Here is a 17,079-nt window from a genome sequence, read left to right as displayed (position 1 = left end):
TTTAAAAATCATGTTAAATGACAAATCAAAAGCAAAAGCACCGTGTTTCCAATGGCAGCCCAGCCTGTGTAGTGTGTATGTTCATCTTGGGCCTGCATGGATTTTCTACGGGTACTCTGGCTCCCTCCCACATGCCAAAAACATGCGTGGTCGGTTAAATGAAGACTTTAAATTGCCTGTGGGTGGGCACGTTAGTGAAAATGGCTGTTTATATATGCCCTGCGATTAGCTGGCGACCAGTGCAGGGTGTACCCTGTCACTGACCTAAAGATAACTGGGATTAGGTTCTAGCACACCTGCGACCCTTGTGAGGAAAAGCAGTACAGAAAAAAATGGATGGGTGGATGGATGATTGGACAAGTCATCAATTTGATCTATCTGGTTTTGACTTACTCATCAGATTCAAGTTATTTATGTGGCAACTCTGGATTTTTCTTTTATTCTCATAGGTGTATCAACATTTTTTTTTTCATGTACATGTGAGGCTTCTTTAAATTCTACAAAAAGAACTTATTTGAACAAGTATGTTTTATTTTTCACATATGTGGAAAAAATGAATTGTTATACTGTATAGCATTATCAAAATGATTTTAAAATTTTAATATTCCAAACACACAAGTTGATGTTTGATGATGTACAGTGATACCTCTACTTACAATCATCTCCAGTAAGGAAAAATTGCTTGGAACGGATAATGCTATTTACATGTAAAATGCGCTTCTACTTAAGAAAAATTCACGTTGTGGAACCACTTCCAGAATGGATTAATTTCATAAGTAGAGGTACCACAGTATAAATATCAGGGAAAAGAGGTTGCAGTTAAAGTTAACTTTACCAAGGTTGAAAAAATAAAGTTACATACATTTCTCTGTGATGGCAACCTCACACATTTCCTTTAATCGTGGGATCAGCAGCTGATCGGCTACAACAAGCACATCACAGATGAATGCCACGTTCATTGACTCTAGAGTAAAAAGTAGAACCAAAGCATTCTTGACTTTAATACACATTTAGACCCCAGGTAAATTTAAACATACATACATAATTAAATAGAAATTAGTCTTTCAAACGTAATGTGAGAAACTACCTTTAATGTTGGGGGAATCATCTGTGTAAATATACTCGAGAATAACCTGTAGAATGTCTGAGTTAATGGGCATCTGAAGAGCAGTACAGGATGTAGCCTGGAGTGGGGGAGGCAACAAAGCATCAGCCTTTGACTAAGTGATTCATGATATACAGGTTGGTCTCAATAATTAACAATACAATTTTTTGGGATGAGTTAATACTGAAATTTTGACATCCCTACTTGGAATGTATTCTAATTTATTGATATGACACCTAGAAAAAATGTGAAAAGAATGTATAGATGTGATTTATAATCTGGAAAATTCAATCAGGACAGCCTGAAATTGGAGAAAAATAAAGTACAACTATGGTCATCTGTAAGCTTCTGTCGCACAATTTATTTCAGTACGTTATTTCAATAAATTAGAATAAATATATCCTTAAGTATTGAGATGTACTTGTAGTCAACATTTTATCACTACTGAAAAGGTGGGAAAAAAAATAAGCAAACCTCAATCCATGGATTGCCAAGCATACTGTGGAAATATTCTGCAAGAAACATAAAATACATAGCATTATTAAAAAGGGAAATGTTGGGGATATTTTGTTTTCTAAATGGGTTAGGATACATACGGGATACATATCTAGTATCTGGTGCCTACCCATCCAGTGAACAAGAAATGAAACAAGATAAATCTTAGCTTTCTAATTTAGAAACCATCTGTGAGGAATTCAGAATGAATTTCCTTTTGTAAATTCACCAATACCGAATGTTTCCTCACTCACGACTATCATGTAAAAGCCGAAAGCTAAGGAGTAGTGCAGTGTTACCACAGGTCAGTAGCATTATAAGCATTAATGAGTGAAAATATTAGCCTTGTCTTTGTCTGTCATGTAGTTGCTTGTTAAGTTGGACAGACCTCCCCTGCACTGCTCCAGTTGTCATGGCAATGCACAACTATTTGCCTTGTGGAATAGAGGTTAAGTAAAGCGCATGAGACAACCCCAAAGCCAAGCAATTAAATTATTAAATATGCATTTGTAATGTAATTTTTAAGTACTTATTCTGATTTATAGTCTGTTTTTTTTATCTAACGTTATTGTCGATTATTCAACATCATACCTTGCCTTGCACAGAGGACACTTTTATGGCAAGGAAACTCTTTCCCATCTTCCGATTTCAGAGTAACATCACATAAGTAGGAACTGCAAGATAGTTTTTTTTTTTTTTAATATATTTCCTTTCACTTGGTGCTTTAAAACACTATCAACAACATATTGTACAGTTTTAAAACACCTACCATTTATTTTGGTTGAATTTAAGTTTGTTGCCAGTTTTCTTGTGTACAACATGGATTTTTCCACCTTCATATTTGACACCCTCAAGTCTATTGAGGAAAAATAAATATCTGGTTTAAAAAAGAAAAAAAAACTGAAATAAATGTCATGTTGGGTTCTGACCATACTACAACTCACCGTGCACACAGGGCTGCAAGGCCGAGCTTCTTTGCTACTCCTTGTAAAGTTTTCACTGGGTTGTCCCCACCTTCATTGGCACCTTTGTCATCTTTGCCTTTCCCCTTCTTGCCAGGTTTGGAGCCCTTGCTTGTGGTCTTATCTCCTTTGACTGCAAGGGGGAGGGAGCGAAACACTTCTACTGCTGAGTGACCTCTAAGGCCCAAGTCCTGCAGGCTGCTGATAAGACTCTCCTTGTCTGAATCCTGGCCAAGACCAAAAGTGGTTATAGGACAGCATTCCAGTAGATGAGACTGACAAAGTCTGGAAATGACTGCTGCAAACTAGAAGGAAAAGGGTCCAAAAATAAAATGAATTATTTTTCATACCAGACTTTGTTTGCTCAAGGATCCATGGTGTCGAGGTTGGGCCCCATGCACCAGTAGCTCACAGTTATCAGTGTAGATGAAGTGCAGGGCATACTCCAGCATGTCCGGTGGAATCTTGTCCAAAATCAACAAGTCACAGCCGACAGCATCTTCACACTTTCTCACTTCTTTGTCAAGCTCCTCATCAATCGCACAACACTCAGCCATAAATTGTTTCCGGAAGAACTCGGATCTCACAGACAGGATATATTTGTGAGCTGCAAAAGTGCGATCGCCAGCCCTAAGTGTTACATCATGGATGCTGTCCATTTCATTTGCTTCCTCCAAAAGTCTCTGGAAGTGTGTCGCAAAGAAGGATGGAGAAATGATGGGAATCTCATATAAACTGAAACAAAAGAAAACAGTTTTGAAAATCTTAGTTACATTGTAGTTTTGAGCACAGTGAGGTGAAGCTTCAATGGTGTATCACCAAACCCAATAGTCTGCAACCTGAAGTGGCATTTGTAGAATTCAATGAATAAAGTTGAAGTGGTCTCAGCCACCTTTTTTTTTTTTTAAAAAAGGTCTGAGTGTACCAGTAATGTACTGTAATGGATGTACACCGTACTTCTAGGATTATTACTGGCTCAACAGCTCTAGTGGCAGGCTGTGCTTACGTAGAAGGAGCACAGTACATACTCTTCTGGGCTTTTTTGAGGCTGGACTTGATGTCTGTCTCCCACACCAGGTCCTGAGAGACTTATTCCCAGAAACGTAAAGGTCTCAATGGTAACACAAGGCAGTTAGACAGTGTGAGGGGCAGGAGTGGTGAAGGATGTCTCCTAAAATCAACAATCATCTCTACAGTCTTAAGTGCATTGAGCTCCAGGTTGTCAGCCACACCAAAGCTCCAGCCTCTCCACTTCCCGTCATTATACAGACTAGTCACAGTCTTTGAGGAGGCCAATGACTTTGGTGTCATCTGTGAAATTCAGGAAACTGACAACCGGGTGCGTTGAGGTGCAGTCTTTTGTCTAGCGAGAGAAGAGCAGTGGGAAGAGGACATTACCGTGGGGTGCCTTGGAGTTGATGGCACATGTGGATGAGGTGATGTCCCACAGCCTAACCTGTCCTACCTGGTGGGAAGTTGTAAATCCACTGGCAGATGGCAGACGAGGCACTGAGCTGGCGAAGCTTGAAGGATAAGAATTTGGGGATGATGGTGTTGAACGTAGAGCTGAAGTCCACAAACAGTATCCTCGCATAGGTCCCCACACTATCTAGGTGTTCTAGGTTGAAGTGCGTGTAGTCCCATGTTCACTGCATTATCTGCTTACAGGTTTGCTCAGTAGGAAAACTGTGGTGGGTTCAGCAGGGGAAGTGTGACACTCTTGGGGTGGTCCAGCACAACGTGTTCAAAGGACTCCAGACACAGGTGCAGAGATCTCCTGAAGATTTTTCTGAAGACTGGAGCAAGTTGGTTCGTGCAGACTTTGAGGCAGGATAGGAACACAAGGTCTGGGCCCGCCGCTTTGTTAATCTTTTGTTGTTTGAAGAGGTCTCTCACATCCTGTTCGAGGATGGTCAACAAAGAAGTCAGATGTGTTGAAGTGGCCAGGAGTACGGCATAGTGGGTGTGGAGTGTGAACGTGTCTTTTTCAAATCTGCAGTAAAAGCTGTTCAGGTTGTCGGCTAGCATGAGCAGATTGTCAGCACCATGCTGCAAACTATTGAGGTCTTGAACGCAACGTGAACTTGGTCCAGATCAGGCAGGATCTTTTTGGATCCTCCACATCCTGGACACCAGATCCTCCAGCTCCTTCCGTCAGCAAAGCGCTACAGATCAATGAAAGTCAAAAGTAGGAGGCATTCGAACAGTTTATTTTTCCCTCTGGCAATTAAGCAATTCTTGATCAGCGAACCTACTATTTTTCTGCCTTGTGCCATGTTAGGACACTCACTCACACCCTGCTGGTCCAAACAGTGTTAGTATTAGTAACATATACATTTTATTTAGTAGACAAACGATTCGTCACTTTAAACTGCTCCCTTTTCACAACTGACATTGCGCTGGTCTATAATGGGAACCGCGAACGGATAAAGGCACTCTGTACAAGCTTAACACAATGTGGGACATTAACACACTTATTTCTTACCTGTTCTAAATGAAGATTTTATATCTTGCACGACTCTTATAAGGAATATTTCCTATAAACAGAAATGTCCCTTATTCTTTGTTCTTGTTGCTACGTTGTTCTGAATGTCGTACCAGGGCAGCACTGACAAATTCCTTGTGTTTTTACACACTTGCCCAATAAACCTGATTGTGATACTATTGTTTTCCACAGGGGGAACGTCCCTTGTAATTGGTTTGTGATTGTGATGCATGCCAGACTGATTTGGAGTAGTAAGCAATAAACTGTTTTTCCATCTTTGCTACATAATTCCTATTTCCAATGTTAATAAGAAATTAACAGTCAGTCAGCTTGTACAATTGTACAGTGCCTATTTCCACTACGATATGCAACTTCTTTAGCCTGGCAAAGTTGCTTAAGTTTGGCAGTAAACAACAACTTGTTGTTATTGAACATGTGGATGGCTTTTGTTGGTACTCACATCTCAAAAGAAAATTGTCATACGATGTTATAGCAACCATATATTTGTCTAGGCTGCTAGCTGAAGTTTCAAAGACACTCCAATCTATATGGCCAAAACAGCTTTGGAATTCTATTGTTGTCTCATTGGTCCACTTTTTCCACAGATTTTACCGGAGGCTTAGCACATTTAAGTAGTTGCCTGTATGCAGGTATTAAGTATTTTAAGCAGGATCTCGACAAGTATCAAAGAACCTTAGTTTGTGATTAGTGTATCAGACATAGGAACAGAACCCTTCACGTGCGCTAACATATGGGCTTTTTTCTTTAATAATTGTCACCACGGTTGACCGACTGACGCCTGGGTATCTCTCCTTTCTCCAATCTTTTTATGATCTTGAGCTTCATTTCCATGGTAATGGATTTACCTTTGGCTGCAGAAGCATTGCTCAATGACAGCTTTCCTCTTTGGGGCAATAAAGTCCAAAAAGGAGGGCACAAAATGTGAAGATACTCCAAGCGCACAAACACTGTCAAGCATTACCCAGACAAAATGGCAGACGGGGGACGGGCGTTGTAAAGTCGAAATGTCTTGGGTCGAGAGAGTCTCAACCCTTTGACTCCCTGTACAATATAAATCAATTAAGCTGATGGACTCATCTCACTTGGGGCACTCATCCGTTGCAGCAAATGGCTTGACAACTTTTGAAAGTAAAAACATGCAATTGGCAACAAGTTGACATCACACACTAAACATCATTGTAGGGTCGTACACTAGTCTACAACTCCTTGGAGCCACCACTACCTCTGACCAACTTAAGAGTCCAGAAATGATCCCACAGACTTTTACATATTACAATGATCCTGTACCTTGTTTTGGGATCAACCTGGAGCAATCCAAAATTTCGACCACTGGGATCCATGGTGATGCTGACAGCTCTGTGAATGTATGGGAGCTTTTCCAGACGAATTCGCTCAAACAATGGGCCAATATCTGATTGTCCACAAACCTCCACTCTGAGATCTGATGTAAGAAAAAAAATTGATTATAAATTTTAAATTATGCATAACACTTATTTTATACAATTTTTAATCCTCCAAAACAGTTATGTGCCATTCTCACTGTAGAAAACAGGTATTAAGTAATCAATCAACAAGTAGCTTGATATGCTAACAACTTTGTGATTGATATACGATATCACTATTTCACTCAACTTACCTTTTTTCTCACCATACTTTTTATATTCACCAGCCCACATGCCACTGAAACCCTCCCCCTCCTGAGTCACAAACATCATGCCATTTTTGCTGATAGCAATGTCCGACATGAAAACCTGGCGCCCATACGCCCACCGGCACCGTCTCACTGAGCTACCTGAAGAGCGCCAGCAGAACACCTAACAGGGATGGAAAAATACAGAAGTTACTCAAATCTTAGTCATTATTTCCATATATAAGCCTCCATTGAGACAAGACTGGTTAGGATTGTATAACTGTCCACTATCCACCAAGGGGTTAGATAACAGCTGAAGAAGCAAAGCCGAAGTAACATATTTGTCCAAAAGCAGATTTTGACCAAACATGTCACATCAAGAGCAATTAACAGGAGCAACTGCAGTTATTTTTGGTTGCCCATATACTATATAGGGAGGAAACATACACAACTCACACAATCAGTACATTTTTCATGATCAATGGGTGACAATTGAAAATGCAAGATAAATGTGTATACTGTATGTCGAATAGAGACAGAGACAGACAACAGTCACACTCACAATGACGCCTAGGGGGAATTAATAGTGTCCAATTAATGCATGTTGGGAAGTGGGAGGAAACCGTAGTGCCGGAGAAAACTCACTCAAGCACGGGGAGAACATGCAAACTCCACACAGGCAGGGCCAGGATTTAAACCCCCGTCCTCAGAATTGTGAGGCCAACCCTGAGAAGCTGCTCTACAGTCTTATTAATGTTCATCTTCAACTAAAAAGTTTGAATTTGAGAAAATTCGACATTAATTTGTTCTGAGCCCTCTTAAATATTATCGAATAAGAGAATAACTTCAACACTGTTACATTAATGAATAAGAATATTAACATTTCATATAGTTTGACATTTCAAACACTTTTATACCAAATTTTGGCATCACTCACGTCACTCTGCTTTCTCAAACCTTGCCTGACAATAGCAGCAGTTTAACTGCAACTGAGAAAGCATTATACAGCAGTACATTCTTCCAGGGCATGAATTTAAATCAATGTCAATATTGTACTGTGCCTGAAGGTTTTAATTTTATAGTTCAAGAGAGACCAATTTTATCAGCCAGATCGGCATCGGCTGATAAGTAGATTATGATTCATCGATCCGACCGCAAAGAGATTCACTCCACGTCACCATCGTGCATAGTATATTTGAATACAAAAGCAAGTTTATTTTTAGCCTTGTTGTGTGTATTTTGACGTTTGCTGGGCGACAGAGTTATTTAACAAAAAACGTGGCGGCGGCAGGAGAAAGACAACACGTCTAAGGCAGAGAATAAATAATGCCTGGATTAGACTACTAGACAAAATTGAGCTTTCACGATTGCATTGTAAAACTACTACTACTACTACTGCAATAAAATCGTATATTCCAATACCACCGCATCCTGCTTTCTACGATCACTGGGCTTTATATTATCAACTCAAATAGAACCGGACACAGTTGTTACCGGGTGATGAGAAGTTGATCACAGTGGATATAATTTATTAAGTGAATAAGGCTCACGATAAACTCCCTCCCAATAAGAAAAAAAAAACTAACAACAACCCAATGGTAAACCTTAATGGCAGCATTTGTTTAAACCAAATATATAAACAAAAACTCGAGTATTTTCCCAAATTGTCCAACCGAACTATTAATTGATGACTAGGTAGTTTTCACTGGGCCCACATTGTTAAAACTTATCAACTTCCCAGTGATTAGGACTGGCTAAGTGTGGCTTTAGCCACTTAAACTCATGCAATGTTGTGGGTAGATTTTAAAAGTATTCAGCCACATTGGCTAAGAGGTTTCATGACCTAGTGCCAACCCTGCTTAGTTTCCTCCTGTCTGCAGTTTGCACTTACCCGACCCGCTTCATCCAATGCCAAAATAGACACCTTTTCACCCCCGCACTCATTTAGAAACTGGGGATTCACACGATGGTCGAGATTCCCACCAATGACAAGGACTTTCTTGATGTTGAGCTGCCTGAAGGAGACAAAGACTGGAATATCATTATAACCTCAAACAAACGGAAACTACCACTTCATTCTAAGCAGGTGATTTAATAGTTACTGTATGCCATCAGAAAAAAAGAGTGCAAATACTTTCAGACTTAAGGAACTTTAAAAACTGTCATACAGTTTTAATTAGTTAGAGTTTTACTTAGTTTAAATAGTCAGAAAGAACATTGATCATTAATAATGACACATTGTGTAAAAGATTTGAAATATTTGCTTTTGCTGTGATGGGTGTTTCATTGACCTTGAAGCCATTTTTTTACACTGGTAGTCAGCCAATAGGTAGACATCCCCTTTCTCGGTCACAATCACAGTGGCGCCACCACTTGCAGTAGCCATTGCTATGGTGAGATCTTTGTGGTGAAGAGCAGATACCTGCCGTGGGGTTGTTACACACTTCTCTCCATTGGGGTCCAACAGATAACCTGAAAAAGCAATTTAGGATTAATGAGGCAAATTGTTCTTGTAAATTCGCCCACATGAAAAGATGAGCGCCTGTAAATTGTCATCAAAGGTATACCTAATCTATGTGAGACAAATTGAGGAGAAAAAAATTAAAATCCAGAAAATCATGTCTGATTGTTAAATGACTTATTAGCAAATTATAGTGGAAAATAAGTATTTGGTCTCCTACAAACAAGCAACAATTCTGGCTCTCACAGACCTGTAACTTTTCATAAAGAGGCTGCTTAGTCCTCCTCTTATCCTCATTGTGGCATTATTTTGATCTTAACACAGAGAATAAGGTAAATATTTATTCCATTGTTGTTTCCACTGTTCATTTTTCTTTTGGGTTAATCCATTAATTCTCTGAAGGATGTTTGAATTTGTTTACGTGTTAACATTTGTCTTTTATGTAGGTGAAATGTTAAATTTACTCCCAGATGTTCTCTTTTTATAACCGGAGCACTTCCTCCTTACTGAGGGATCGTCATGCTTGGCACAAGAAGGCTCAACACCTCTGGTGGTTTGAGAAAGCAGGCGATTGATGAGGCTATCATGAATATGATCATTACAAACTGTCAGCCGCTTAGCCTTGCGGAAGATGAGGGGTTCCGAAAGCTTCTCCAACTCCTAGAGTCCCTATATATTCTACCAAGAAGAATGTGCTATCAAGACCATGATTAGCCAGAGTTGTGAGCAGAAAAACAAGCTAAAGAAAAAAAGAAAAGAACAGGGAAGTGACGTTGCAGTCAACTAAGCAGCAGGTGTGGACATCAATGAACATGGAGACTTATTTGGCTGTGACCCATCACTATGTGGTCAAAGTGTACCATACATTGTGTACATCAATGTTGGGAGTGGAACACTTCCCTCAGTAGCACACTGCTGAGAACATGGCCCAAGCAAAAAAATAGCAATGGAGTGGGCCATAGCAGAAAAAGTGACGTCTGGTCACAGATGCTGCTGCAAACGTGTGTCAAAAAGCTCCTAATCAGGCATAAGATTTGAACAGCACATTCTTAAATATTTTGAAAATCACATGACCAAATTGAGACACTCACGGATACCTGAAACAAAACAAGGCAAATTGTGACATACTTTAGAACCAGTAGAAAAGTCACAAGTTCAGCTCCAGATAAGCCAGTGAAGAAATTAATGAATGAGGTGTCAACTAGATGGAACAGCACTTGTTTAATGGTAGAAATGATGGGGGAACAGAAAGAGTCAGTGTTGGTATCTATGGCCTCTTTAAAAAGTAATTTACCTCAACTAAGTACGGATGATTACAAAATAATAGCGGGCACCTTCTGTGTTCTTGGTCCAATTAATGAAGTGACAGTGGAGCTGTCTGAGGGAAAAAAGTAATTACAATGCAGAAAATGTTGCACCACTCACTGCAACGCAATGAATTACATGTAAACCCCGGAAACCACAATTCTTCTTGTGGAAAACCTTAAAGGAAAACTGCTACAAACCGTGTGCAACATGCAGTCTTGAAGTGTAATGACAACACCAACACTGCTGGACGGTGAGTTCAGGAAATTGGCACTCTTAAGTGTGTCAAATCCAAATGATGCAGTGAAAAGGCTAAAATCAGTGAGTACAGCAGAATTGAGAAACACTTTACCGGTGTGACGGTCTGAACAATACCCCATGCTGAAAAATCTCCTTGTGATTAATGCGCATGCGTTACTAACAGGGGAATTCTGTGTACGTAGTAGACTCATACTGGGAAATCTCCCAGTATCATAGTTCCCCTTCTTCCACATTGAGGGAGCTAACATACGTGATATCAATCTTTACACAAGTGTAGCGCGAAGCCTAACCTAACCTTAAAACAAAAGTTGAAGAAAAGATATTCACATACAGTGGCTTGTGAAAGTATTTGGCCCCCTTGAACTTTTCAACCTTTCGCAACGGTTCAAACAAAGTTATAAAATCATTGCAAAGGGTCAACAACAAGTGGGACACAATAGTTAAGTGATACGAAATTTATTGGATATTTTATACTTTTTTAAAATGTAAAAATAGTGGGGTGCGCAACATTATTCAGACCCCTTGCATTAATACTTTGTAGAGCCAGCTTTTGCTGCAATTACAGCTGCAAGTCGGTTGGGGTATTTCTCTATCAGTCTCGCACATCGAGAGAATGAAACTCTTGCCCATTCTTCCTTGCAAAACAGTTCGAGCTCAGAGAAATGGAAGTTACTCAAACTGGACCTTCAACTAAACAATCTGGCCACACTTCAGGTATGTCATAATTGGTAATTGTGTTAATTTTACTTTTTAAATAATCCTTCAGCAAGGGCACTGAAGACGAAATGTGGCTGGGTCTTTCAGCATGACATCTTTTTCTTTTGGCTTGTCCCGTTAGGGGTCGCCACAGTGTGTCATCTTTTTCCAACTAAGCCTATCATGTGCATCCTCCTCTCTAACATAATGTCCATCAACCTTTTCTTTGGTCTTCCTCTCACTCATTTGCCTGGCAGCTCCATCCTCAGCACCCTTCTACCAACATACTCACTCTCTCCCCTCAGAACTTGTCCAAACCATCTAAGCCTGTTCTCTCTAACCTTGTCTCCAAAACATTCAACTTTGGCTGTCCCTCTACTGAGCTCATTTCTAATCCTATCTAACCTCCTCACTCCGAGCGAGAACCTCATTCACACTTGCCTTTTCTCCTCTACCTTCTCTCCCATTTTCTTCATTGATTAACTTCTCAAAGTACTTTTTGCAACTACTTAGCACACTACTGTCACCAGTCAACATATTTCCATCGTTATCTTTAATCAACTTTACTTTCTGGACATCATTCCCATCTCTATCCCTCTGTCTGGCCAACCTGTAGAGATCCTTTTCTCCTTCTTTTGTATCTAACCTGGTGTACATGTCGTCATATGCCTCTTGTTTAACCTTCGCCACCTTTACCTTTGCCCTACGATACATCTCAATGTATTCCTTTCGCCTCTCCTCAGTCCCCTCCGTGTCCCACTTCTTCGCTAATCTGTTTCCTTGGATTACTTCCTGTACTTTGGCATTCCACCACCAAGTCTCCTTCTCCTCTTTCCCACCAGAAGGCACCCCAAGTACTCTCCTGCCTGTCTCTCTGAATACCTTGGCAGTAATATTCCAGTCTTGTGGGAGCTCTTCCTGTCCATCTAGGGCCTATTTCGCCTTTTTCCGAAAGGCCACACAACATTGGCACATTCTCCGGCAGTCATTGCATCCTAAAATAAGAGCATTTCTTTTTTGACTTTCATCATTGGAGTAAAAAAGTAGCGTTATTCGCTCATCTTCGCTCTACTATACGCAGACCACTTTGCTAACTCAACACCGATGGTGGGTAGCGCATGAGGAGGTTTTCTTTGTAAACATCAGTTGACCAGCTGCATAAGTACCTATGTGAATCGGATGTAGCCAGTCACCCCTCACTCATTGAATCACATTGCAAAATGGCACAAACTGATTAGTTGAATGTTATATTGTACTTTCAATTCAAATTATTTTTTTTTTGTTTGTGAGCAACAGAATGTCTGTGCGCAGAGACGAAATCAGCAGTCCACATGCACACAGATTAGAGAGAACATTGCACACACACACACACACACACTATAATAAACTGCAATAATGTATAACATTTATTCTACAACTGTAATAGGTTTCATAATTTAAATCTGCAGTATGTTATTCCCTTTATTTAACACAATAAGTGGATGGGTATACCATTAGCTGTGGATTTTTACCTGCTATAATTTATGTCACCTACCCACACAAAGTTATTTGCATGTCTTACCAAGTTGCCCTCCATTGAGTCCCATTGTATAAACTGAATCCTTTGTCCACAGCACTGTATGGAACTTGCCTGCTGCCACTCCAATTATTGTTCTCCCTTTCAGTATCTTGGAAAACACCTACATACAAAAGAATGAGACAAAATTAAATTAATCAGATGGGCATCTGTAGAGTCATGAGGTTCAGTAATACCAAGTATAAATACTGGTAGATCGTATAATTTGATGGATCACTAATTAGCAGGGGCGGCACGGTGGAACAACTTGTTAGTGTTGGCCTCACAGTTCTGAGGTCCGGGGTTCAAATCCCGGCCCCGCCTGTGTGGAGTTAGCATGTTCTCCCTGTGCCTCTGTGGGTTTTCTCCACAAGCTCCGGGTTCCTCCCACTCCCCCCCCCAAAAAAAAAAAAAAAAAATTCATTGGAGAACCTTGTGGAGGATAAATAGCTCAGAAAATGGATGGATGGACTGATTAGCACATATGCGTCACAGTTCTGAGGACCTGGGGTCAAATCCGGCCTCTCCTGTGTGGAACACCCATTTCTCCCTGTACCTGTGTGGGTTTTCTTTGAATACTCCGTTTTCCTCCCACAGCATTTCAAGACTTTAAACTACCCGTAGGTGTGAATGTTAGTGTGAATATTTTTTTCGTCTATGTGCGTTCTGCGATTGGTTGGCAACCAGTTCCGGGTCCTCTACCTTACGCCCAAAGCTAGCATGAACAGGCTCCATCACAGTTGCAAACCTAGTGAGGATAAGTGGTATGGAAAATGGATGGATGGATAATACAGATCACAGTACTCCATACTTACCTGTTTAGGAACATGTGCTGAAGCTGGCGGAGGAGCCAAACCAAGTTGATAGAAGGTGTTAAGCCCAAAAGTGTAAACATAACCTTCTTCTGTAAGCACCACTGTGTGGTCTTTTGCTGCTGCCACTTGGGAACAGTGGTGGGACATCAGACCCTCCACCATTCGGGGAACCTGAGGAGTGAAGTGACAAGATGGTAAAAAAAAAACAGTGCAGTAATGGCCCCTCCATCAATAGGGTTAAGTTCCAGAACACTCCCACAATAAGTGGAATACGCGATACAGAAACACACTTTTTCAAATATACCCCAGGTCTGTTTATATATCATTTACAATTTTTTTTTTTTAAATTTTTAAATACTTAAAACAACACATACACATTTAAACAATATACTGAGAATTTCCTCGAAGCCGTCTTGAAGTCATTCTCCGAGGCCTCACTGAACTCCTCCCACGCCTGGGTTTTTGCCTCAGAGACCACCGAAGCTGCATTCCGCTTGGCCAGCTGGTACATACCAGCTGCCTTGGGAGTCCCACAGGGAAGAAATACCAGATAATAATAATCTTTCTTCAGCTCGACGGAATCCCTCACTGTTGGTGTTCATCAACGTGTTCGAGGGTTGCCGCCACGACAGGCACCGACCACTTTACGGCCATAGCTCTGGTCGGCCGCCTCACCAATGGAGCTGCAGAACATCGTACCTGAGTCCCCAAGTCTTCCGTTCGCAAGTCCAATGACACGACCAGCAAGTCGATAATTGAACTGCGACCTTGGGTGTCCTGGTGTCAAGTGCACATATGGACACCCTTATGCCTGAACATGGTGTTCATTATGGATGAGCACAGAAGTTCAATAACAAAAAGACCACTCGGGTTCTGATCCGAGTGGGCAGTTCTTCCCAATCACGCCTCTCCAGGTCTCACTGTCATTGCCCACATGGGCAATGAAGTCCCCCAGCAGAATGATGGAGTCCCCAGAGGGAGCATTATCCAGCACTCCCTCTCAGGACTCCAAAATGGGTGGGTACTACGCACTGCTATTTGGTTTTTACAAACAACAGTCAGGACCCATCCTCCCACCCGGAGGCAAAGGGAGAATCCCTCTCAGCCACTGGGCTGAACCCCAAAGTACAGGCGCCGAGCTGGGGGAGATTAAGTTTACCCACACCTGCTCAGCGCCTTTCACCGAAGGCAACTCCAGAGTCCAACCCCTCTCAAGAAGGCTGGTACCAGAGCCAAAGCAGAGTGTAGAAGAGACTAACTATATCTATTCAGAACTTCTCGACCTCACACACCAGCTCGCACTCCTTCCCTGCCAGAGAGGTGACATTCCATGATCGATCGCCAAGGTCCCCACCTTCAGTTACCGGTGGTGAGCCCATGGGAATGGGGACCCATGTTACCCTTTTGGTTTGTGCCCGGCCACCACGGACTCGCCTTCGAGCCCCCAACTTCAGAGGTTGGCCAAAAAACAGAATAGAATGATTTGCAAATCATGTTCAATGGTAATTTAATTGAATATACTACAAAGACCAGATATTGAATTTTCAAAATGATTACATTTGTCCTTGCAAAATAATCATTATGCCTGCAACATGTCCAAAAAAAGCTGGTGTTGGGTCATGTTTACCACAGTGTTAAATCACCTTTTCTTTTAGTAACAATCAATAAACATTTGGGAGTAGAGGAGATTATTTGTTGAAGCTTTTAAGGTGGAATTCTTTCCCATTCTTGCTTGATATACAGCTTTAACAGTCCGGGGTCTCCATTGTCATAGTTTACGCTTCATAAGACCAATCTAGTAGCCACACTCTTTTACTACGAAACCAAATTGTTCTAATACAGTGAAGAAAATGAGTATTTGAACACCCTGCTATATTGCAAGTTCTCCCACATAGAAACTGTGAGAGAGATAATCTAAAAAGAAAAATCCAAAAATCACAATGCATGATTTTTTTTAAACAATTTGTGTGATAAAGCTGCAAATAAGTATTTGAACAGCTGTCTCTCATCTAGAATTCTGACTCTCAAAGACCTGCTAGTCCACCTTTAAAGGTTCACCTCCACTTCATGTATTATCCTGAATCAGATACACCATTGTTAGGTTGTTAGCTGCATAAAGACACCTGTCCACCCCATACAATCAGTAAGACTCAAACTTGTAACATGGCCAAGACCAAAGAGCTGTCCAAACACACCATAGACAAAATTGTACAACTCCACACGGCTGGAAAGGGCTATGGAGAAATTGCCAAGGAGCTTGGTGAAAAAAGGTCCACTGTTGGAGCAATCATGAGAATTAGTTTGCCAATGACTATTTGGATGATACAGAGGAGTCATGGGAGAAAGTTTTGTGGTCAGATGAGACCAAAATGGAACTTATTGGTCATAATTCCACTGTGTTTAGAGGAAGACAAATGATGAGTTCCATCCCAAGAGCATCATCCTTACTGTGAAGCATGGGGGTGGGGACATCATGCTTTGGGGGTGTTTTTCTGCACATGGGAGAGGAGGACTGCACTGTATTAAGGAGAGGATGACCGTGGCCATGTATTGTGAGATTTTGGGGAACAAACTGTTTCCCTAAGTCAGAACATTGAAGGTGGGTCGTTGCTGGGTCTTTCAAGATGATAATGACCCGAAGCACACAGCCAGGAAAACCAAGGAGTGGCTCTGTAAGAAGCATATCAAGGTTATGCCGTGGCCTAGCCAGTCTCCAGACCTAAACCCAATAGAAATTCTTTGGAGGCAGCTGAAACTCTGTGTTTCTCAAAGACAGTGCAGAAACCTGTATGATCTAGAGAAGATCTGTGTGGAGGAGTGGGTCAAAATCCCTCCTGCAGTGTGTGCAAACCTGGTGAACAACTACAGGAAACATTTGACCTCTGTAATTGCAAACAAAGGCTACTGTACCAAATATTGACATTGGTTTTCTCAGGTGTTCAAATATTTATTTGCAGCTGTATCACACAAAGCGTAAAAAAAAAAAAAATTAAAAAAAAAATGAAAAAAAATCATTCATTGTGGTTTTTTGCTTTTTAGATTCTCACAGTGGACACGTACCTATGATGAAAATTTCAGACCCCTTCATGATTTCTAAGTGGAAAAACTTGCAATATAGCAAGGTGTTCAAATACTTATTTTCTTAACTGTATGTGCAAAATGCGGTTTGGCATTGTCTTCCTGAAATTAGTAGGACAGTCCATGAAAAAGATGTTGCTTTGATGGCTGTCTATGTTCCTGCAAAACCTGTATATACCTTTTATTATTATTGGTGCTGTCGCAGATGTG

The 17,079-nt window shown here is 41.0% G+C and overlaps 1 protein-coding gene across 5 annotated transcripts in view; it reads right to left on the bottom strand.

The window, feature by feature from the left end:
• Positions 1-17,079, bottom strand: part of ibtk (inhibitor of Bruton agammaglobulinemia tyrosine kinase) — a 93,368-nt gene that overhangs the window by 35,992 nt on the left and 40,297 nt on the right. For all 5 annotated transcript variants that reach the window (XM_061821266.1, XM_061821263.1, XM_061821265.1 and 2 more), the window contains exons 6-18: positions 13,792-13,962; positions 12,983-13,100; positions 8,990-9,170; positions 8,590-8,713; positions 6,705-6,882; positions 6,356-6,509; positions 2,913-3,297; positions 2,545-2,789; positions 2,370-2,456; positions 2,192-2,274; positions 1,580-1,617; positions 1,088-1,184; positions 863-964 (exon numbers count right to left, since the gene is read on the bottom strand). In XM_061821266.1, coding sequence (XP_061677250.1) covers positions 863-964; positions 1,088-1,184; positions 1,580-1,617; positions 2,192-2,274; positions 2,370-2,456; positions 2,545-2,789; positions 2,913-3,297; positions 6,356-6,509; positions 6,705-6,882; positions 8,590-8,713; positions 8,990-9,170; positions 12,983-13,100; positions 13,792-13,962 — 1,963 coding nt within the window. The remainder of the gene's footprint in view (positions 1-862; positions 965-1,087; positions 1,185-1,579; positions 1,618-2,191; positions 2,275-2,369; positions 2,457-2,544; positions 2,790-2,912; positions 3,298-6,355; positions 6,510-6,704; positions 6,883-8,589; positions 8,714-8,989; positions 9,171-12,982; positions 13,101-13,791; positions 13,963-17,079) is intronic.

Source organism: Syngnathoides biaculeatus, chromosome 5 (genome assembly GCF_019802595.1).
Source record: "Syngnathoides biaculeatus isolate LvHL_M chromosome 5, ASM1980259v1, whole genome shotgun sequence".
Lineage (NCBI taxonomy): Eukaryota > Metazoa > Chordata > Actinopteri > Syngnathiformes > Syngnathidae > Syngnathoides > Syngnathoides biaculeatus.
The sequence above is the reverse complement of the archived record's forward strand: the minus strand, read 5'-3'. Positions and strand labels throughout refer to the sequence as shown.